This window comes from Oncorhynchus tshawytscha, linkage group LG20, assembly GCF_018296145.1.
Source record: "Oncorhynchus tshawytscha isolate Ot180627B linkage group LG20, Otsh_v2.0, whole genome shotgun sequence".
Taxonomy (NCBI): domain Eukaryota; kingdom Metazoa; phylum Chordata; class Actinopteri; order Salmoniformes; family Salmonidae; genus Oncorhynchus; species Oncorhynchus tshawytscha.
Window position 1 is genome coordinate 43830249 of NC_056448.1, and position 24376 is coordinate 43854624.

General features: G+C 46.9%; 1 protein-coding gene across 3 annotated transcripts in view; it reads right to left on the minus strand.

Annotated features, from left to right (window-relative positions):
• Positions 1-24376, minus strand: part of mapkap1 (MAPK associated protein 1) — a 114052-nt gene that overhangs the window by 28811 nt on the left and 60865 nt on the right. For all 3 annotated transcript variants that reach the window (XM_042302711.1, XM_042302710.1, XM_042302709.1), the window contains 3 exons: positions 14392-14499; positions 13320-13460; positions 1162-1299 (listed from right to left, as the gene is read on the minus strand). In XM_042302711.1, coding sequence (XP_042158645.1) covers positions 1162-1299; positions 13320-13460; positions 14392-14499 — 387 coding nt within the window. The remainder of the gene's footprint in view (positions 1-1161; positions 1300-13319; positions 13461-14391; positions 14500-24376) is intronic.

Genomic DNA, 24376 nt, shown 5'->3' on the forward strand with positions numbered 1-24376 from the left:
ACAGACGACACACCATAATACAGAGAGACGTCACACCATAATACAGACGACGCACCATAATACAGAGACGACGACACACCATAATACAGACGACACACCATAATACAGAGAGACACACCATAATACAGACGACACACCATAATACAGACGACACACCATAATACAGACGACGCACCATAATACAGAGAGACGACGACACACCATAATACAGACGACGCACCACAATACAGAGAGACGACACACCATAATACAGAGAGACGACACACCATAATACAGACGACACACACTCTTCTTGTCTTCGTCTCCCATTCCTGGGAATCCAGATACCTCATTCAGTCAAACCCTTGTTTTCCAAGGCATCCACCCTCCTCCCCACCCCCTTGGCTTCCAATGTCTGTTACATACATAGATACATCTGTAGATAATGATCGGTGGTGCTGGGCGGAGATAGATACTGGGTGTTGGTAAAGCAGTGTGAATAGAGGGGGGAGAGATAGAGACTGGGTGTTGGTAAAGCAGTGTGAATAGAGGGGGGAGAGATAGAGACTGGGAACAGCGGACAGTGATTGAAGCTAGGGCGGCGGAGGCTCGGGGAGAAAAGAGAGGAGGTCTTCGACTACAGGACTTTATTACAGATGGCAGGAGATGATGGTGGGTTAACAAAGATAAGCTAACACACATAAACACATGCAAATACACAAACTACAACACATAATCTGGGGAACGTAACACACACACCTAGATTCTTTCAGGCTGGTGGACGTGTGTGAGGGGGGGGGACCGTTGTAGAAATGCTAGGCAGCTTCAACGATTACAATCTGTATTTGATGTCAGTTCAAATAAGACATCTGCTTAGTCGCAAAGTACAATCTGAAGAGAGATCACTGAATCCAGTACCCACTATTGACTTGTAATATAGGCTATTTTCACTGACTGCTAGTACATGCAGTTTCAGCTGAATCGGCTGGTGTTTTACAGTCACTTATGGAAGGTCTCAGCACTGCTGAGTCAAACCAGAGGAATATACAGTCAAAGATGACTTAATGAATATGATCCCGAGAAAGATGAGTGCTTTCAGTATGAGGGTGATGTGTGTTTACCAGTCAGTGACCTTGTGTGTTACCACACACACACACACACACACACAACAGTGGTACTCACTGGGGCTCCTCTCCTCCACAAGGTCACAGGCACAGAGGTGGTCTGAATCGATGGAGATAGGTTTCTGTCGGATCCAGAACTTGGTGCTGGTCTTCTGGTTGGTGACGGGGTCGATCTCCACCTTCTCCCCCGAGATGCCTGCATGAGGGACAGGGAGTGAGAAAGGAGGGGAAAGAGTGGAGGGGGGAATAGAGAGAGAGAGATGGCAGAGGTCAAATCATCTACTTCACACCGAATGTTCTCTCCATCCTCCATTTTGTGGTGGGACACAACAGCATCTCTCGTGGATTGTCACTGCGTAAAGCGTTGGCGTAATCAGTTTTTTTTTGTGAAAATGATGGTGCTGTGTGGCGTTAATGGCCATTCACAGTGCTAATCTGTCATCACTGTCGCCTGGCCCCTGCTGCTGGCTGTGCACACAAATACCCACACAAATATACCCACACACACAGTAAAATGGATGCTCGAGATGTCCATAGACCTAGAGGTCTGACACAGTAGATTAAGTACAGACAGATTCCCCAGGAGGGAGATCTATAGTGGCTCCTATTCAATCAAAATCGTTAACCAGGTTTACGGGACAAATGGTATTCCTCACACATTGCGAGAAAGCAGGTTTGAAATTAAAGGTTCAAGTCCTTTTTTGGACTTTAAAATGAATGATATACCCATTGACTGTTGAAGAATATGACTTATAGGATACCTCGTCAGCTTAATACAACTGTCGTACTCCGACAAAACACAAAATAAAAGCCTGCAGCGTCATTTGACCTTTTTTTTTGTTTTTTTTTAAGGGTTCTGCTCAGTCAGTAAGTTCTTCCTAAATACCCCTTTGAAAAGATGGAGATACGCACATTTGGTCATCATTGAAAAGGAAAAAAAGGGAACATTTTATTTAAGCAAAAATGTAAAAAGCTTGATGTTTCTGCCATTAACGACTCAACGCCCCTTCATAACCGCCCCTTTGATAAACAACTTGGTAACCAAAGCAACAACGTCATTAAAAATGAGGACATTTAGTGTTGATTTGTGTCATTAGGCTGGGAAAATGTATTTTAAAACGCTAATCTATTGAATTATTCTTTATTTTAACTGTTGTGCTGGTACATGGCCATAAAAATAGCACCTTAAATTCCCTGAACGGGATGGACTCGACAGAATGGGGACATCTCGGGCTCTTGCAATGCCTCCAATGGAGACAGGTTTGGTATACTTTGTGTGTTTTTCTCCTGTTTTGTTAATGTTTTCATTTGGTTATCAGGCAAGCCAGTGGGTTGGATGAGAACTGCATTTTGATGCTCTCTATAAAAGGTAATGGAGAATAGGCTAGACACACACACACACACACACACACACACACACACACACACACACACACACACACACACACACACACACACACACACACACACAGGCACACACAGGCACACACACGCACACACACGCACACACAGGCACACACACGCACAGAGAGAGAGAAAGAGAGTGGGGCCTATGATCTAAGACAGATGTGTCAGCTGTCAATCAGAGCGGTTAATGTGAGGCAAAAGGAGAGATGAACCCATGGATTTGTCCGGTGTTGAAATCCTTGGGCAGGCCACACTGAAAATACATTGAAAAAAATCACTTTCAGTGTTAAACGTAAACGACTAAACAAGATAAACAATGTAGAAAAAATAATGGATCTATATATTTTAACAATCACCAAAAATAAAAGCTAGATAGTCAGGGAGAACTGAAAATTCCCAAAACAATGAGTTTATCAGTACTGATTATTATTATATTTGAGCAAAAAAAACACAGCATTAGCCATGGCAGAATATGTAAAATTGCAGGAAATTTCCTTAAATATATACACTGCCAAGATGGAGGAGGGGCCTCAAAAATGATCTGAAATCTAGCACCCATTGTCACGCCCATGCCACACCCATTAATATCCAGAAAGAACCCTGGAACCCGGCTGTCAATCAGAGCGGTTAATGTGAGGGAGTGCAGGCAAAAGGGCAGAAAGATGATTCCGGCTGTCAATCAAACGATGGTCAACATTCCACAGGAAACAGAAAGATCCTGTAACGCGTCTCAAATGGCTTCCTATTCCCCATTTAGTGCACTACTTTTGGCCAGAGCCCTACGGTCAAAAGTAGTGCACTATTAGTGAATAGGGGTGCCATTTTGGGACGCAGCCAAACGGAGTACTGGGAGAAAACACAGAGACAACATGGAGTACTGGGAGACAACATGGAGTACTGGGAGACAACATGGAGTACTGGGAGACAACATGGAGACAACATGGAGTACTGGGAGACAACATGGAGTACTGGGAGACAACATGGAGTACTGGGAGACAACATGGAGTACTGGGAGACAACACGGAGACAACATGGAGTACTGGGAGACAACATGGAGTACTGGGAGACAACATGGAGTACTGGGAGACAACACGGAGACAACATGGAGTACTGGGAGACAACACGGAGTACTGGGAGACAACATGGAGACAACATGGAGTACTGGGAGACAACATGGAGACAACATGGAGTACTGGGAGACAACATGGAGACAACATGGAGTACTGGGAGACAACATGGAGTACTGGGAGACAACACGGAGACAACATGGAGTACTGGGAGACAACATGGAGTACTGGGAGACAACATGGAGTACTGGGAGACAACATGGAGTACTGGGAGACAACACGGAGACAACATGGAGTACTGGGAGACAACATGGAGTACTGGGAGACAACATGGAGTACTGGGAGACAACACGGAGACAACATGGAGTACTGGGAGACAACATGGAGACAACATGGAGTACTGGGAGACAACATGGAGTACTGGGAGACAACATGGAGACAACATGGAGTACTGGGAGACAACATGGAGTACTGGGAGACAACACGGAGACAACATGGAGTACTGGGAGACAACATGGAGTACTGGGAGACAACATGGAGTACTGGGAGACAACATGGAGTACTGGGAGACAACACGGAGACAACATGGAGTACTGGGAGACAACATGGAGACAACATGGAGTACTGGGAGACAACATGGAGTACTGGGAGACAACATGGAGACAACATGGAGTACTGGGAGACAACATGGAGTACTGGGAGACAACACGGAGACAACATGGAGTACTGGGAGACAACATGGAGTACTGGGAGACAACATGGAGTACTGGGAGACAACACGGAGACAACATGGAGTACTGGGAGACAACATGGAGTACTGGGAGACAACATGGAGTACTGGGAGACAACATGAGACAACATGGAGTACTGGGAGACAACATGGAGTACTGGGAGACAACATGGAGTACTGGGGAGACAACATGGAGTACTGGGAGACAACATGGAGACAACATGGAGTACTGGGAGACAACATGGAGTACTGGGAGACAACATGGAGTACTGGGAGACAACATGGAGTACTGGGAGACAACATGGAGACAACATGGAGTACTGGGAGACAACATGGAGTACTGGGAGACAACATGGAGTACTGGGAGACAACACGGAGACAACATGGAGTACTGGGAGACAACATGGAGTACTGGGAGACAACATGGAGTACTGGGAGACAACATGGAGACAACATGGAGTAATGGGAGACAACATGGAGTACTGGGAGACAACATGGAGACAACATGGAGTACTGGGAGATAACATGGAGTACTGGGAGACAACATGGAGTACTGGGAGACAACATGGAGTACTGGGAGACAACATGGAGACAACATGGAGTACTGGGAGACAACATGGAGTACTGGGGACAACATGGAGAAACATGGAGTACTGGGAGACAACATGGAGTACATGGGAGACAACATGGAGACAACTGGGAGACAACATGGAGTACTGGGAGACAACATGGAGTACTGGGAGACAACATGGAGACAACATGGAGTACTGGGAGACAACATGGAGTACTGGGAGACAACATGGAGTACTGGGAGACAACATGGAGTACTGGGAGACAACATGGAGTACTGGGAGAAAACATGGAGTACTGGGAGACAACATGGAGTACTGGGAGACAACATGGGACTGCTTTGATGGAGGAAGTCTGTTTTTTGTCTGTCATCATTGAAAATACAGGTCGCTTCCCTTCACCCCTTATTCTTCTCTATAAGGTTGAGTTCTGTTGAGTTTTCTGTAAAAATGTTTATTTTAGAGGTAAGGCATTCGAGGCCACTAGTGCCTCTTTCATTGCCTCAATTCAAAATGCCAAAATTAGTCATTTTGACGGATTCAAATTTGAAAAGTGTTGCGTGTCGGTGTACATGGCACCCCCCAAAAAAAATGTTTTATGTTCATGTGCAAGTTCCACGTTGGTAAATAGTGTGTCATCCTAAGTGTATACATCTTAGGCAAATCACATTAATTACCCGGATAAAATATCTGATTAAAGATTTTTTTTTCTGCTCTACAGGATTGACAATTACAGATCACCACTAAAGGGGAATCAGAAGGATCCCGGCAGACCCTATTCTCACTTCCACTCTATACATCACAGCCACTGATGTAATATGGACTCAGTCACTTGTATTGATGATAATGGTTATTAAATTGCCACCCTATTTTTCCTTGGCCACATGGAATTGGTTGCTATAACAAGCCCTAATCCAATTCCGTGACAGAGGCCTCGCCTAATGCTATGTGAAGGGGGCAGATTGAGCATCACCATTGAGGGTTATTAGAAAAATTAAGATGGGGGGCTGGCACCCCCAGACCCCCCTGTCTTACATGACCGTCCACTCCCTCCCGATCTCATCTATAACTGCCTTCCAGGGCCATCAGCCCATTCTCTTATAGGGGGAGAAGAGAGGACCGCCGACCATCTGTGAGTGAGTTGTTCCAAACTGTAACGAGAGACGACACTTTTCCAATAACCGCCCCGGTAATTCGGCCCATTCATTTCCCTCACCGCGGTTAACAAGCTTTATTAAACCAGCAGCATTGCATGGATGCCGCCACCATCTTTTCTCATTTGCATCAATTAGGAAGAAGCCCAGCTCTGGGCTCTCTGGGTGGAGGTGGACCCCAGCAGTGACGCAGGGCAGAGTATTCTGTTACGGAGGTTGTCTTTTGGGGGAAAAGCAGATAGAACCAGTGTCGTCAGTCAAAGACAGTGGGACGCTTGGTGCGTCAAAGCTGGGACCAAGAGACTGGAAAAACAGCTTCTATCTCAAGGCCATCAGATTGTTAAAACAGCCATCAATAGCACAGAGAGGCGGCTGCCTACCTACAGACTTGATATCATTGGCCACTTTAATACATGGATCACTAGTCACTTTAATAATGCCACTTTAAGAATATTTACATATCTCGCATTACTCATCTCATATATATGTAATGTATACTGTATCCTTCACTATTTGTTCTTTACTATCTATTGCATCTTAGCCTCTCTGTCACTGCTCATCTATATATTTTATTCTTATATATTCTTATCCCATTCCTTCACTAGATTGTGTGTATTAGGTTTTGTTGTGGAATTTGTTAAATATTAGGTTTTGTTATGGAATTTGTTAAATATTAGGTTTTGTTATGGAATTTGTTAAATATTACCTGTTAGATATATTACTGCACTGCTGGGATCTAGAAGCATAAGCATTTCACTACACTCGCAATAACATCTGCTAACCATGTGTATGTGACCAATAACATTTGATTTGGCATGCCGCGGCCCCTCCCACATTTGACAGTGTCCAGATACAAGCACACATAGACAGAGATTTTGCAGACTTGTGCACACTGTCTGGTACTAATACCTCTGGCTCAATCCACATAAATCCTAGAGCTATGGGACACTGGGACATTCCTGCCTCCGTGAATCTGGACTTTCCCTCCCGGTGTTGACATTAAGTAAAATCAGTTTGTACCACTAGCTAGCAACACAGGACACTGCCCATCCACTTTCCAACCTAAATGTCTCTCCTGATTCCATGTTTTTCTTGTTGGGGGGATAGATAATGGCATACTGCAGATAGATAATGCAGATAGATAATACTGCAGATAGATAATGGTTTCTATCAATGTAATTGTTTGGATCATTTCCAATCCCACATATATATAAGTTGGAAGTTGGAAGTTTACATACACTTTAGTCAAATACATTTAAACTCAGTTTTTCACAATTCCTGACATTTAATCCAAGTAAAAATTCCCTGTCTTAGGGTCAGTTAGGATCATCACTTTATTTTTTGAAATGTCAGAATGAATTATTTATTTGAAATGGGTCAGTTAACATACAATAATAAGCATTACCTTTAAAATTGTTTAACTTGGGTCAAACGTTTCGGGTAGCCTTCCACAAGCTTCCCACAATAAGTTGGGTGAATGTTGGCCCATTCCTCCTGACATAGCTGGTGTAACTGAGTCAGGTTTGTAGGCCTCCTCATGCTTTTCAGTTCTGCCCACACATTTTCTATGGGATTGAGGTCAGGGCTTTGTGATGGCCACTCCAATACCTTGACTTTGTTGTCCTTAAGCCATTTTGTATGCTTGGGGGTCATTGTCCATTTGGAAGACCCATTTCCGACCAAGCTTTAACTTCCTGACTGATGTCTTGAGATGTTGCTTCAATATATCCACATACTTTTCCATCCTCATGATGCCATTGATTTTGTGAAGTGCACCAGTCCCTCCTGTAGCAAAGCACCCCCACAACATGATGCTGCCACCCCCGTGCTTCACAGTTGGGATGGTGTTCTTCGGCTTGCAACTCTCCCCCTTTTTCCTCCAAACATAATGGTGGTCATTATGGCCAAAAAGTTATATTTTTGTTTCATCAGACCAGAGGACATTTTTCCAAAAGGTATGATCTTTGTCCCAATGTGCAGTTGCAAACCGTAGTCTGGCTTTTTTATGGCGGTTTTGGAGCAGTGGCTTCTTCCTTGCTGAGCGGCCTTTCAGGTTATGTTGATATAGGGCTCGTTTTACTGTGGATATAGATACTTTTGTACCTGTTTCCTTCAGCATCTTCACAAGGTCCTTTGCTGTTGTTCTGGGATTGACTTGCACTTCTTGCACCCAAGTACGTTCATCTCTAGGAGACAGAACGCGTCTCCTTCATGAGCAGTATGACGGCTACGTGGTCCCATGGTGTTTATACTTGCGTACTATTGTGTGTACAGATGAATGTGGTACCTTCAGGCATTTGGAAATTGCTCCCAAGGATGAACCACACTTGTGGAGGTCCACAATGTTTTTCTGAGGTCTTGGCTGATTTCTTTTGATTTTCCCATGATGTCAAGCAAAGAGGCACTGAGATCGAAGGTACACCTCCAATTGAATCAAATTATGTCAATTAGCCTATCAGAAGCTTCTAAAGCCATGACATCATTTTATGGAATTTTCCAAGCTGTTTAAAGGCACAGCCAATTTAATGTATGTAAACTTCTGACCCACTGGAATTGTGATACAATGAATTATAAGTGAAATAATCTGTCTGTAAACAATTGTTGGAAAAATGACTTGTGTCATGCACAAAGTAGATGTCCTAACTGACTTGCCAAAACGATAGTTTGTTAACAAGAAGTTTGTGGAGTGGTTGAAAAACGAGATTTAATGACACTAACCTAAATGTATGTAAACTTCAGACTTCAACTGTATATATTTAGATTTGTATTTTTTTTAACCATTTTTAAAATATATTTCCTGTCTTTATTATGTTCCCCTAACCCTACCATCCCTCCCTAATTGGAGTAAACTAATGGACAACAACACTTGGGCTTCTACTTCCAGATTATACATACTATATACATTTTACACACACAGTATATTTTACATTAGTTATCTTTTGTTTGTTTTTAGTCCCATCCTTCAGTTCCCATCAACCCCTCCCATCTATCTCTGAACACCATCCAGTCCCATCCTTCAGTTCCCATCAAACCCCTCCCATCTATCTCTGAACACCATCCAGTTCTGATTTCTATTTGTCATATATCTTTGCAACTGTGCTGTTCTGAACCTTTATATTCTCATAGGCCCTCGCTACATATTCGTTGCCAGACCCACTGGCTCCAGGTCATCTACAAGTCCATGCTAGGTAAAGCGCCGCCTTATCTCAGTTCACTGGTCACGATGGCAACACCCACCCGTAGCACGCGCTCCAGCAGGTGTATCTCACTAATCATTCCTAAAGCCAACACCTCATTTGGCCGCCTTTCCTTCCAGTTCTCTGCTGCCTGTGACTGGAACGAATTGCAAAAATCGTTGAAGTTGGAGACTTTTATCTCCCTCACCAACTTCAAACATCTGCTATCTGAGCAGCTAACCGATCGCTGCAGCTGTACATAGTCTATCGGAAAATAGCCCACGCATTTTTACCTACCTCATCCCCATACTGTTTTTATTTATTTACTTTTCTGCTCTTTTGCACACCAGTATCTCTACCTGCACATGACCATCTGATCATTTATCACTCCAGTGTTAATCTGCTAAAATTGTAATTATTCGCCTACCTCCTCATGCGTTTTGCACACAATGTATATAGACTCCTTTTTTTTCCTACTGTGTTATTGACTTGTTTATTGTTTACTCCATGTGTAACTCTGTGTTGTTGTCTGTTCACACTGCTATGCTTTATTTTGGCCAGAACTTGTTCTCAACTAGCCTACCTGGTTAAATAAAGGTTAAATCAATTTAATAAAAAATAAAAAAATAGTTTCTACAAATAGTGAAAATTGTTAAATCTTTCATTTTCAAAGAGTATTGTTTTTATATTATTGATCGATTGACTATGAGTTTTCAAGTTAACCAGCAGTGCTATTTGCAGAGTTAGCGCCAGGTCAATGTTGTAATCCTTCAGCCATTCCTGAACCTGCGACCAGAAACAAGCTACCTATGGACAGTACCAAAAATAAGTGACCTAATGATTCCACCTCTCCTTTTTCTTCAGCGCTTTGGACTGTAATAGAATCCCTCCGATGGCATCATACAGTCAGAACGGAGTGCCCTCTTGGAAAAGACATCATGACGCTAAAGGCAGAGTAGGAGGTGTCGGATGGGTTTGAAAAAAGACAAACCCCACAACCATTACATTAAAACCCCTCAATGGTTTGTCAGCAAGGCTTAGGGCCGCCGCCCCCCTCTCCAACTTGGTTTAATCTGACACGCTGAACGCATCTGTTGGTGGTTAAGCCGTGGTGTTTGCTAGCTGCCGTCGCCTCTGAAACCCCAGGAAACCCCTATCTCTGAGAAACACTGGGGAGAACATCCGACAGGTCGTTTGGTTTAAGAACCCATCCTCTGTCAGCCTAGGGAGGGAGAGGAGGCTCCACAAAGCTGGCAGCCTGGTTTCAATTCAATAATATCAGCATGAATGCAAAAAAAAAAAAAAAAAAAAAAAAAAAAAAGTCTAAAATATGTGAAAATGCGAGGCGTTGTCGTTACGTGTCTGACAGCTGATGGGTAACACTGTGAATTAGATAAATAATTCATTTGAATATGAAACATTTGCCCAAAAAAAAGCCAATAAATGATGGGTTGGCAAAGCCTCAGGTTGAGTGTTTTTTTATCAAACCTGAAACATCAGAATTACTATTCATTCTACTTTACAAGTACAGTTCAATAAAATGATAATCAATTTGCTATTGGCTGTGACAGAGAGGGGTTAACAGGTGGACAGTGACAGGGGGGGGTTAAGAGTAGAGGGTATTTGTCCCCTGTGTTGGTTATGACCAGAGTAACAGAGTAGAGGGTATTTGTCCCATGTGTTGGTTATGACCAGAGTAACAGAGTAGAGGGTATTTGTCCCCTGTGTTGGTTATGACCAGAGTAACAGAGTAGAGGATATTTGTCCCCTGTGTTGGTTATGACCAGAGTAACAGAGTAGAGGGTATTTGTCCCATGTGTTGGTTATGACCAGAGTAACAGAGTAGAGGGTATTTGTCCCCTGTGTTGGTTATGACCAGAGTAACAGAGTAACAGAGTAGAGGGTATTTGTCCCAATGTGTTGGTTATGACCAGAGTAACAGAGTAGAGGGTATTTGTCCCCTGTGTTGGTTATGATAGGAGGGTAACAAGAGTAACAGAGAGGTATTTGTCCCATGTGTTGGTTATGACCAGAGTAACAGAGTAGAGGGTATTTGTCCCATGTGTTGGTTATGACCCGAGTAACAGAGTAGAGGATATTTGTCCCCTGTGTTGGTTATGACCAGAGTAACAGAGTAGAGGGTATTTGTCCCCTGTGTTGGTTATGACCAGAGTAACAGAGTAGAGGGTATTTGTCCCATGTGTTGGTTATGATAGGAGTAACAGAGTATCCAATGCACCATGTAAAAACTTCACGACTAGAAAAGACTGAGACTTTGATTCAAATCTCAGTTCCAAAATAGTGTGGAAGTACAACTGTGAACGAGGACTGTGTGGTTTGAGCATGTCTCCGGTACAGAGGACATGTTCCCTCATGGACATCAGTCAGACCAGGAGGAGACAGAACGCTTCCCAAACGGCACCATATTCCCCAAAACAGTGTACTACGTTTGACCAGAGCACTATGGGTTCTGGTCAAACGATGTACACTAAAATAGGGAATATGGTGCAATTTGGAACGCAGACAGTCTCCTCCTGGTCTGAATTAACGCTCATTACCAAAGCCAACGGGCCAGTAGGGGGGGGTACCGAGGTTACCATGGCAGATTGTTGTAAACAACAAGATTGATCCTGATTTCCAGGAAGTGACCCGGTGACCCTGGTCTGACCTGTGGCAACGTGATTGGAGGGGAGATTTAGTTTCTTTCTCATGCCGTACCTACGTCCTCCGACTGAAACCTAACCTGAGGTAAACGACTGCCTGACTAATTCAAAACAGAGAGAGACCCAACTTAGAAAACTATTAAGGTATAAACAGCATTTCATAGCATCACCAGATGTTTAACCTTAATGTACATTCAAGTCAAAAAGGTCTCTATTTTTTTTATAAATCCGTGGAAGGCTGGACCAACGTGTTGTCTGTGGGCTCCAAAGGACAGAATGGAGAGCAGGGTCGGGCCAGTGTGGGGGTGGGGTCGGGGGTGGGGGGGGGGAGCAGGGTCGGGCCAGTGTGGGATGGGGGTGGTCCAAGTTCGGGCCAGTGTGGGGTGGGGACCAGGGTCGGGCCAGTGTGGGGTGGGGGGAGCAGGGTCGGGCCAGTGTGGGGTGGGGGGCCAGGGTCGGGCCAGTGTGGGGTGGGGGGGGCCAGGGTCGGGCCAGTGTGGGGTGGGGGGGACCAGGGTCGGGCCAGTGTGGGGTGGGGGGACCAGGGTCGGGCCAGTGTGGGGTGGGGGGACCAGGGTCGGGCCAGTGTGGGGTGGGGGGACCAGGGTCGGGCCAGTGTGGGGTGGGGGGACCAGGGTCGGGCCAGTGTGGGGTGGGGGGACCAGGGTCGGGCCAGTGTGGGGGGTGGGGGGACCAGGGTCGGGCCAGTGTGGGGTGGGGGGACCAGGGTCGGGCCAGTGTGGGGTGGGGGGACCAGGGTCGGGCCAGTGTGGGGGTTGGGCCAGTGTTGGGCCAGTGAGGGGGTGGAGGGTCGGGCCAGGGTCGGGCCAGTGTGGGGTGGAGGGGGAGTAGGGTCGGGCCAGTGTGGGGTGGAGGGGGAGTAGGGTCGGCCCAGGGTTGGGCCAGTGTGGGGTGGGGGGCAGGGTCAGGCCAGTGTGGGGTGGTGGGACCAGGGTCGGGCCAGTGTGGGGTGGTGGGACCAGGGTCGGGCCAGTGTGGGGTGGAGCAGGGTCGGGCCAGTGTGGGGTGGGGGAGCAGGGTCGGGCCAGTGTGGGGTGGGAGCAGGGTCGGCCAGTGTGGGGTGGGGAGTAGGGTCGGCCAATGTGGGGTGGGGGGACCAGGGTTGGGCCAGTGTGGGGTGGAGGAGGCAGGGTCGGGCCAGTGTGGGGTGGAAGAGGCAGGGTCGGGCCAGTGTGGGGTGGAGGAGGGGGTCGGGCCAGTGTGGGGTGGGGGTAGCAGGGTCAGGCCAGTGTGGGGTGGAGGTAGTAGGGTCGGGCCAGTGTGGGGTGGAGGTAGTAGGGTTGGGCCAGTGTGGGGTGGAGGTAGTTGGGTTGGGCCAGTGTGGGGTGGAGGTAGTAGGGTTGGGCCAGTGTGGGGTGGAGGTAGTAGGGTTGGGCCAGTGTGGGGTGGAGGTAGTAGGGTTGGGCCAGTGTGGGGTGGGGGTATTTACCGAGCTGTACGTCAGTGGTGAAGCGCAGCTTGTGGATCATGCTGATCTTGAAGGACTTGTAGCGGTGGCTACTCAGCATGTCCTGCACCGTGGTGATGTCCATGGGAGGATCCTCCTCTGAACTGTCCTCTCCTCTGGAGCCTGACAGAGAGAACGGAGAGAGAAAGAGGGGGTGGGAAAGAGAGAGAAAGAGGGGGTGGGAAAGAGAGAGAAAGAGGGGGTGGGAAAGAGAGAGAAAGAGGGGGTGGGAAAGAGAGAGAAAGAGGGGGTCGGAAAGAGAGAGAAAGAGGGGGTCAGAAAGAGAAAGAAAGAAAGAGGGGTTCGGAGAGAGAGAGAAAGAGGGGGTGGGAGAGAGAGAGAGAGGGGGTGGGAGAGAGAGAGAGGGGGTGGGAGAGAGAGAAAGAGGGGGTAGGAAAAGAGAGAAAGAGGGGGTCAGAAAGAGAGAAAGAAAGAAAGAAAGAGGGGTTCGGAGAGAGAGAGAAAGAGGGGTGGGAGAGAGAGAGAGAGAGAGGGGGTGGGAGAGAGAGAGAGGGGTAGGGGAGAGAGAGAAATAGGGGGTAGGAAAGAGAGAGAAAGAGAGTTTCGGAAAGAGAGAGAAAGAGAGTTCGGTGAGAGAGAGAAAGAGGGGGTTCGGAGAGAGAGAGAGAAAGAGGGGGTCGGAGAGAGAGAGAGAAAAAGGGGGTCGGAGAGAGAGGGGGTGGGGGAGAGAGAGAGAGAGGGGGTGGGGAGAGAGAGAGAGGGGGTGGGAGAGAGAGAGAAAGGGGGTGGGGGAGAGAGAGAGGGTAAGAGAGAGTGGAGAAGAGAAAAACCAGAGACTACTTTCAAAACCAAGAGTAGGTGAAACCTTGCATTGAAGAAAAAGTTAAGCACAGACTATAAAAATATGTTCAGATGAGAGATATTCAGGCCATTAGTGGTCTTGACTCTACCCAGGAGGATCCTCTGTGTAGGGTGAAGGTGCCCCTAGATGCTGATTTTGCGTCAGTTTTTACATTTCTGTCACTAATTGTTAAGGGCTACGGTTGGGGGAAGGTGAAGCTGATCCTAGATCACACCGGTGCAGAATACTCACTGTTTTCCCTGACCAGGCAGAACTCTAGGGTGCTCTGGCTCTCGAGGCTGCAGTCCAGATCCACGGGCACGTTGGGCTCCGTCTGCCTCTCCAGACGGTACATGGGACCTGTGGCACAGCGAATACAGGGTCAAACGCAATGCAACAACTGACTCCACAGAGACCCATGGATTAACATATACAGTCGACTGCTAGGGCTATCTGTACACCTATACACACACTGGCTTTTAACGAGGAAGTGAAAATAATGGACAATACTTTTAACATCTTTTAAAGTTTACACGACGGTGTGATTTAGAATAGTTGATGTTTTGTGTACATGCGTCTGTTGGACGTCGACAAAAAGAACTGAACCAAGACACGTGGAAACCGGGGAGAAAGGGATGAGGGCAGACAGAGGAAGAGGAGGAGGTGGAGGAAGGGATGAGGGCAGGAAGAGGAAGAGGAGGAGGTAGAGGAAGGGGAATTAGCGGGGGACAAGCAACAGAGATGCTCTTTGGCTCCCACTACACTCGTCAAGACCAAGACCACAGGGGTCACAGCTCCTCTCTTCTTCCTATACCCACAATCCCATCCCCATCCTGACCACTCCTTTGGTTCAGCTCAAACAAAAGGCTGCATTCAGCCTCTCCTTCCCTCTCTCTCTCTCTCTCTCTCCTCCCTCCCTCCCTTCCCTCTCTCCCTCCCTCCCCCTCCCTCCCTCCCTCCCTCTCTCCCTCCCTCCCTCCCTCCCTCCCTTCCCTCTCTCCCTCCCTCCCTCCCTTCCCTCTCCTCTCCCTCCCTCCCTTCCCTCCCTCCCTCCCTTCCCTTCCCTCTCTCCCTCCCTCCCTCCCTTCCCCTCTCCCTTCCCTCCTCTCCCTCCCTCCCTTCCCTCTCTCCTTCCCTCCCTTCCCTCTCTCCCTCCCTCCCTTCCCTCTCTCCCTCTCTCCCTTCCCTCTCTCCCTCCCTTCCCTCTCTCCCTCTCCTCCCTCCCTCCCTCCTCCCTTCCCTCTCTCCCTCCCTCCCTTCCCTCTCTCCCTCCCTCCCTTCCCTCTCTCCCCTCCCTCCCTTCCCTCTCTCCTCCCTCCCTCCCTCCCTCCCCTCCTCTCCCTCCCTCCCTCCCTCCCTCCCTCCCTTCCCTCTCCCTCCCTCCCTCCTCCCTCCCTCCCTCCCTCCCTTCCCCTCTCTCCCTTCCCTCTCTCCCTCCCTCCCTTCCCTCCCTTCCCTTCCCTTCCCTCCCTCCCTCCCCCTCCCTCCCTTCCCTCCCTCTCCCTCCCTCTCTCCCTCCCTCCCCTCCCTTCCCTCTCTCCTTCCCTCCCTTCCCTCCCTCCCTTCCCTCTCTCCCTCCCTCCCTCCCTCCCTCTCCCTTCCCTCTCTCCCTCCCTCCCTCCCTCCCTCTCCTCCCTCCCTCCCTCCCTCCCCCTTCCCTCTCCCTCCCTCCCTCCCTTCCCTCTCTCTCTCCCTCCCTCCCTCCCTCCCTTCCTCTCTCCCTCCTCTCTCCTTCCCTTCCCTCCCTCCCTTCCCCTCTCCCTCCCTCCCCTCTCTCCCCCTCCCTCCCTCCCCTCTCTCCCTCCCTCCCTCTCCCTTCCCTCTCTCCCTCCTCCCTCCCTCCCTCCCTCTCTCCTCTCCCTCCCTCCCTCCCTCCCTTCCCCTCTCCCTCCCCCCCTCCCTCCCTCCCTTCCTCTCTCCTTCCCTTCCTCTCTCCTTCCCTTCCTCCCTCTCTCCCTCCCTCCTTCCCTCTCCTCCCCCTCTCTCCCTCCCTCTCCCCCCTCCCCCTCCCTTCCCTCTCTCTCTCCCTCCCTCCCTTCCCCCTCTCCCTCCCTTCCCTCTCTTCCCATCCCTCTCTCTCTCCCATCCCTCTCTCTCTCCCTTCCTCTCTCCCTCCCTCCCTCTCTCCCTTCCTCCCTCCCTCTCTCCCTCCTCCCTCTCCCATCCCTCTCTCTCTCCCTTCCCTCTCCCATCCTCCCTCTCTCCCTTCCTCCCTCCCTCTCTCTCTTCTCTCTCCCATCCCTCTCTCTCTCCCATCCCTCTCTCTCTCCCTTCCTCTCTCTCTCCCTTCCTCCCTCTCTCCCTTCCCCCTCTCTCTCTCTCCCCCTCTCTCTCTCGTCTCTATTCATCTCTGGCTCCAGGCATGTCAAGGTCAGCGCTCCACCTCCGTATTTAGACGGCCGTAACCGGGAGCCCAATTAGATTCGCAAACCTTTTCTTTTCTTTGTGGCGACTCCGAGCTTCCATAATGGGGACCCATTTTTAGGTGACCTCTTTGGGCCCAGGAGATGCAATTATATCCCCTCGGAAAACGACCAACAAAGAAATAAAGTCAAACTGTACGTCGGTAACAGAAGAAACGATACTAGATGAGGGACATGGAGTTGGGCGTCCGCTGCTCCAGCTTTGCTGTTACTTTTTAGAGTTTGACGGTGCTGGCTCTCTTCAGCGCAGGCATGCAAGAGCAGAAAACGTTACATTTACAGACGCAAAAGTACACATTGGATAAAGCACAACCGAAAATGTCCACTGAAGTTAGGTGACATTTTGCATTCTGTCTGCAAGGCCAAAAAAAAAAAAAAAAGCACTCTACCAGTGATCAGTCAAGCGGTTGATTTGCTCGGGAAAGAATTAATTTATGACATGTAGACGTGGTGATGTCATAGCTTTTTTTAAAAAACAAAAACCAGAGAGTCTTTAAAAAGAAGTATCAGCGACAAAAGAGAGATTCAATTAGCTAGTAACTGGTGATGTGAAACAGGCACATCGTATTATATCTAAAGATATAATTTTAATCAAATTTGTCCTTCAGAATCAATACATGTTGCTTCTGAAAGATGGCACAGGATGTAGACATTCCGGGTGGTTGGTTATCTCTATCTGAAAGCCCCTCGCCGTCCAACCCGTCCAGCAATGTTCCCATGTTACGTAACGGTGGCCAAAAAGAAAATTCACCAAGAAGAATGCATTCCCAATTCTTCTCTTGCTTTCTTTCTCACATTTTTTGTTTTTATAGTAAAAGAAGTAAAAGAAGCAAAATTCTATGTCGGGAAAAAGACTTTGGGCAATATTTACCCTTTCTCATATACCGCAGGCTTCCAAAATGTCACCCGAGCCTCAGCGAGCCATCAAAAGAATATGCCTTGAAGTCCTGGGAGCGTATCGTCACAAGGTAAACAAACATGAACGTGCGAGAAGCAGCTGTATCATAGTGGTGGGTCAAATATTGTTGTAAATTTGTAAACCGTTTGAAAAGAAGGTGGATTGGGGGAACGCTAGAAGGTGGAGGGGAATTCTAACCCGGTGTCTTCGGTAGAGAGGCCGCGAACCTCGGGGGGGTGTCACTGCTTAGATGTGGAGTCGGAGTGGAGGGCGAAAGAGTGTGACTAATGGCGAACACGGAAAATGACCTTTTCGCTTTCCTGCCTGACGCGGAGCACGATGGTGAGTGGCCGGGGTGAGCCTTGATAAAGGACATGACCACCAGGATAAAAAAAAATGCCAAAGCTCTCCCGACAAAAACCATATGCTGAGAGGAAAAGATGCCCTGCCTTGGTGTGTGTGTGTGTATAATACGTTTGTTACTGTGTGTGTGTGTGTGTGTGTGTGTGTGTGTGTGTGTGTGTGTGTGTGAATAATACGTTTGTTACTGTGTGTGTGTGTGTAATATGTTTGTTACCGTGTGTGTGTGTGTGTGTATAATACGTTTGTTACCGTGTGTGTGTGTGTGTAACATGTTTGTTACCGTGTGTGTGTGTGTGTGTGTAATATGTTTGTTACCGTGTGTGTGTGTGTGTAATATGTTTGTTACTGGGTGAATGTGTGTTTATAATACCATTGAAAGGACGGTGTAGGTGTGAGCTAACTGCGCAGTTCATAGGAGTAAAACCAACTCGCACAATTAAAATGAAACGATGACTGAAACTGAAGGCTGGAAAGAAAACTGCCATCCTTATTTAAGCCTGGGTGCAACTAACATCTGATTGGTTAACGAGACCGGCTCCATCAGGCCAACTGCCCATCATGTAGTTTACTGTTTACAAGACTTTTCTATACATTCATTCATTGTTCACATACAAAAATGAACAACAAAAAATGTAAATAAACTAAAAAAGTAACATCCTTTTTGCCTTTCGTGAACTAATGGTTCACTTTGTCCTATTAGCTGATAGCTATTTTATTGAGGAAATATACACTTAGTATAACTGAGATGTGGTTGTCTCGCCTGGCCATCTTAAGATGAATGAACCAATCGCAAACAGCTCTGGATTAAAGCGTCTGTTTAATGACTAACATGTAGAAACGTACAAAAAATAAAATAAATGTGGACACACAGTTGACTCTCAAACACAAATAGACACACCTACTCACGTTAGACAAAGGCAAGGTGCACACACACACACAAACTCACCCCCCCCGAGCTTCAGACCTCATCTGCAGTTCAGACACACGCGTCGTCCTAGGCCCAGCCATCACCTCCTCCCCAAATGTCACCACAGTTTGCTCGATAATGTGCTCGAGCCCCATTCAATACCCCCTTATCTTCTGGCACAGACCCACCCGTTTTTTATTCCCCCCTTCACACACCACGTCATATTTCATAACATTTAGAGCATCCACGTCGGGCCACTTCATTCAGTTTACCTTTTATAAACATGTCGGGTTGCAGGGTGATTTTGTTTCTTCATGTGATATTTTGGGGGACGTTTGAGTGTTTCGAACGTCCTTATGGACTGAGGCCCATCTGATTATAAGCAGATTTAGTGGAGGGGAGGAAGGAGTGGAGAGAGGGCTGTTGGTGATAAGCACTCTGCCCTTAAGGAAGGAGAGGTTGTGTCACCTTGCAGAGTACCGAGATGAATTTCATACATAAAATGGCCGCATGGCTACATTCAATTGGATCCTGGGTCTGTCTAGACGAATTCTGAACAGCACGTTATGATGAAGTATGTTTGGTTCCTGGCAATTCTTCACTGTTGCTGTTGGTTTGACCTAACGGGTGTTTGGTAGAACTGGGATTAACACGATCAGTCAAGCAGAGCACATTTATGTTAAGCTCCCACTATAGTAATAAAATGAATGGAAAGATGCTACTATGCAAAAGGATTCTGTGAAAAAGGTCACTTTATCAGCCAATGAAACCTAAAATGGCCAATATCAGTATTTTCTGGAGCAAACTCAGACCGTTGATCCCATTTTATATGGAAACCACTGGAGGTAAAAAATAAATAAATAAAAAAAACATTTTTTTTTTGTGTAAAAAACGCAGAGGTAAAAATGATTATTCAAGCACGGCAAGATGGCGAGACCTTGAACTCTTATTGTGAAAAGAAAGCGAAGGAGAGATTGAAAGAGAGCATGAGAGACAAAGAAGATTGGAAAAGAGTCTCACTCTAGTGAGTAAATAAATAATCAATACTCATCTAAATGTAAATGAGAGAGTAGCCCTCTCTTTGATGGTGTGTGTGTGTGTGTGAGAAAGAGAGAGAGGTGGTGTTTGGGGTTATCAACCAGACCATTTTCCACAGACACTGGGGCCACAACCTAATCACCATCACTCAGGTCCCTGGACTGCAAAATGGATCTAGAAATAAATCCAAAGCATCACCTGAGCTCCCACCATGCTAGCCAGGTCAGGCAAGGAGGCCACGCTTCACTGGACTCAAAGGGTTCTCTCTGTGAGATTTGGTGGGTGTCTGTGTAGACGTATGGCAGCGTTGGTAATGGCACCAGATAGAGCAGGTACCGAATGAAAATGAAAAGGGGATCGGGACTAAGCCCTATGGTACTCCATTGTATCTCTTTACAGAAGAGGCATGCGTCGACCTTTGACCCCTGTCTGTTTTGCAGATGGCTGAAAAGGATCAGAAGTGCCACTGCTCGGGGAAGACGACGCAAAAATGTTGAGGGCAAAGGTTACACATACGGCGTAGTCTAACACCAACATTTAGAGCGAAAAATAAATACAAAATAATCATAATTTGGGCAGTCTTACTGGAAAAAAAATAAATCACAAGGGTGCAAGTTTTTGTGAGAACATCTGTGGGTGACTATACTCCCGAGAGGAACACATTGGTTTTAAAAAACAAGGACATAAAAGACCATACTCTGGGATGCCCCCATGAACACAAACACATGTAGAGTAGACATGTAGCTAAAGTTGACAGGAAACACTTAAAAGAGGACATGTGCTCAAAAGTAGCTCGATACAGTATAACTTCAAGCTATACAGTATGTCCTAGACGATATGGTGTGTCTGACCAATAGAGAGCCAGAGCTTTGGTGTGTCTGACCAACAGAGAGCCAGAGTGTTGGTGTGTCTGACCAATAGAGAGCCAGAGTGTTGGTGTGTCTGACCAATAGAGAGCCAGAGCGTTGGTGTGTCTGACCAATAGAGAGCCAGAGCGTTGGTGTGTCTGACCAATAGAGAGCCAGAGCGTTGGTGTGTCTGACCAATAGAGAGCCAGAGTGTTGGTGTGTCTGACCAATAGAGAGCCAGAGCGTTGGTGTGTCTGACCAATAGAGAGCCAGAGTGTTGGTGTGTCTGACCAATAGAGAGCCAGAGCGTTGGTGTGTCTGACCAATAGAGAGCCAGAGTGTTGGTGTGTCTGACCAACAGAGAGCCAGAGCGTTGGTGTGTCTGACCAATAGAGAGCCAGAGCTTTGATGTGTCTGACCAATAGAGAGCCAGAGTGTTGGTGTGTCTGACCAATAGAGAGCCAGTGTGTTGGTGTGTCTGACCAATAGAGAGCCAGAGTGTTGGTGTGTCTGACCAATAGAGAGCCAGTGTGTTGGTGTGTCTGACCAATAGAGAGCCAGAGCTTTGGTGTGTCTGACCAATAGAGAGCCAGAGTATTGGTGTGTCTGACCAATAGAGAGCCAGAGCGTTGGTGTGTCTGACCAATAGAGAGCCAGAGTGTTGGTGTGTCTGACCAATAGAGAGCCAGAGCGTTGGTGTGTCTGACCAATAGAGAGCCAGAGTGTTGGTGTGTCTGACCAACAGAGAGCCAGAGCGTTGGTGTGTCTGACCAATAGAGAGCCAGAGCTTTGATGTGTCTGACCAATAGAGAGCCAGAGTGTTGGTGTGTCTGACCAATAGAGAGCCAGTGTGTTGGTGTGTCTGACCAATAGAGAGCCAGAGTGTTGGTGTGTCTGACCAATAGAGAGCCAGTGTGTTGGTGTGTCTGACCAATAGAGAGCCAGTGTGTTGGTGTGTCTGACCAATAGAGAGCCAGAGCTTTGGTGTGTCTGACCAATAGAGAGCCAGAGTATTGGTGTGTCTGACCAATAGAGAGCCAGAGCTTTGGTGTGTCTGACCAATAGAGAGCCAGAGTATTGGTGTGTCTGACCAATAGAGAGCCAGAGTGTTGGTGTGTCTGACCAATAGAGCCAGAATGTTGGTGTGTCTAACCAACAGAGAGCCAGAGCGTTGGTGTGTCTGACCAATAGAGAGCCAGAGTGTTGGAGTGTGGTATAGTGTCCGCTGAGCTCACTGTTATTGTAATGATTATCTGTTATTATCTTTAATCGCTGGCACATTATACAGTCAGTGTCGTGTTACCCACAAGGAGGAAGATGCTCCATTAAAATGGCTGCCTTGCTTGTCATAGCTAGACATTCAGAAATACTCTGTCTTCCCTTTCCTTTTGTGCACTCTTTCGCACTTAACCTATTCAATTCCCAGAGGAACTGGCAACCCTCTGGTTCTATTCACAGCCAGCTCTCACCTGAAACGAGAGCTAAAAGTGACACTTTTGAAGACGTAAAAGCCAAAATCTGGAAACGTTACAGGGATAATGGCCCCCCCACTCAGTAGCTGTGGAAGAGCTCCCCTGTTGCTGAAAGGTCTGGGGGAGCTGGTGATGTAGTTTACCTCAGGAGACCATGAGGTATTTATCCTTCGCCAAGGCGCTGCAGAGGGGCTTTCATGATTAAACAAGTTCAAGTTTTTTTCCCTTTCCGTCAAATGAGCAATTGGGAACGCTTTGACGAATTAGATCATTTCAAACACTTTTGTGGGAAGAACTCTCATTGGGCACTGTGTGTGTGTGTGTGTGTGTACGTGCGTCTTATGCGCGAGCATGAACATCTGTGTCTTAAGGGTAGGGGGCTGTAGAATAATATTTATTCCCGTAGCCATTGAGGCAATTTCAGTCAAATTGGGGACAGGTTTCAGTTGCAATCCAAGAGGTTTCCTCTGGTCCCAATTCTCATAACTATTCCCGAAACTATGACTTCACACTTCAAGCAAAAAGCACCCCAGAAAGTGAAAAAGTAGTCCTCCTTTATACTAGGGATGGACGATATATCGGTGAACGTATCGGAATCGGCCGATATTAGCTAAAAATGCCAACATCGGTATTGGCCGATGTCTATTCTTATCTGTATTGTTCTGAAACGGCACTGTCGGTTAGGGGCTCGTAAGTAAGCATTTCACTGCAAGGTCTACACCTTGCTTGTATTCAGCGCATGTAACTAATAAAATTTGATTGGATGTCTAGTTTAACGTTGATGTTAAAAGGTACCATTCATACGTATATAACGTAGGTACATGACGTAATAACGCCACGTAATATTTTGCGCTACACGTGCAACACAACATTTCGAACATAGTCCACACAACGCCTGCTGTGTGAAACGAGCAGTCGACAAGTCAAATCAGTCATTTGAAAGAGTAAGAACATTTCAGGGAGACGACTCAAAGGTGAAATCCATTAAAGCCAAGATAATGGAATTTCTTTGTCCTTGACAATCAACCATTACACCGGTACACACTACCAAGATCGCTATTTATCCGATGTTGTACAACCAGAGTTACACAGTAATAGCGTCACTGCTATTAGCTTCATGACATACATACTATGGAATGCCGTTTGGGTCTTTGTGTGTCAAATATTATACAGTAGCACTGTCAAAGCTGTACAAAATAGTCTGAAAACAAGTAAACACCGGCCACGAACGATGTGTTTACAATACAGCGTTGGTAATAAAGCATAATTTGTTAGACTGCAACTTCTGGGGTAGCTAGCTTTAGCTTGGTACCTAGCTAACACCAATACAAACCGATTGAAAACAATGACCCGCAGAAACTGCAGTCATTTTCATAATTCTTAGCAATGATTTAGGAATCCCTGTGAGTAAGTATTAGCTAGGTTGCCACTTGTTGATCGCCGAATTGAAATTGAACTTCAGTTCATGACAATAAATAGCTAGCCAGCTACTTAACCCGGTTACCCAAAGCTAACGTTATAAGCAGCCAGCTAGCTTCATCTGGCTAGTGAGGCTCGACCAGTCCGCGGACCAGGTTATGTGTTGTGAAGCTAGCCACAATAAGGATTAGGCACAATAGCGGAATTTCTGGTTTATACTGTGGGGTATAAAGATGACTAATACGGTGGGTATAAAGGAGGACTAATACGGTGGGTATAAAGGAGGACTAATACTGTGGGTATAAAGGAGGACTAATACGGTGGGGTAAAAAGTGGACTAATGCTGTGGGTATAAAGGAGGACTAATACTGTGGGGTATAAAGGAGGACCAATACTGTGGGGTATAAAGGAGGACCAATACTGTGGTATATAAAGGAGGACTAATACAGTGGGTATAAAGGAGGACTAATACTGTGGGTATAAAGGAGGACTAATACGGTGGGGTAAAAAGTGGACTAATGCTGTGGGTATAAAGGAGGACTAATACTGTGGGGTATAAAGGATGACTAATACAGTGGGTATAAAGGAGTACTAATACGGTGGGTATAAAGGAGGACTAATACGGTGGGTATAAAGATGACGAATACTGTGGGGTAAAAAGTGGACTAATGCTGTGGTATAAAGGAGGACTAATACGGTGGGTATAAAGGAGGACTAATACTGTGGGGTATAAAGGAGGACTAATACTGTGGGGTATAAAGGAGGACTAATACAGTGGGTATAAAGGAGGACTAATACTGTGGGTACAAAGGAGGACTAATACTGTGGGGTATAAAGGAGGACTAATACAGTGGGTACAAAGGAGGACT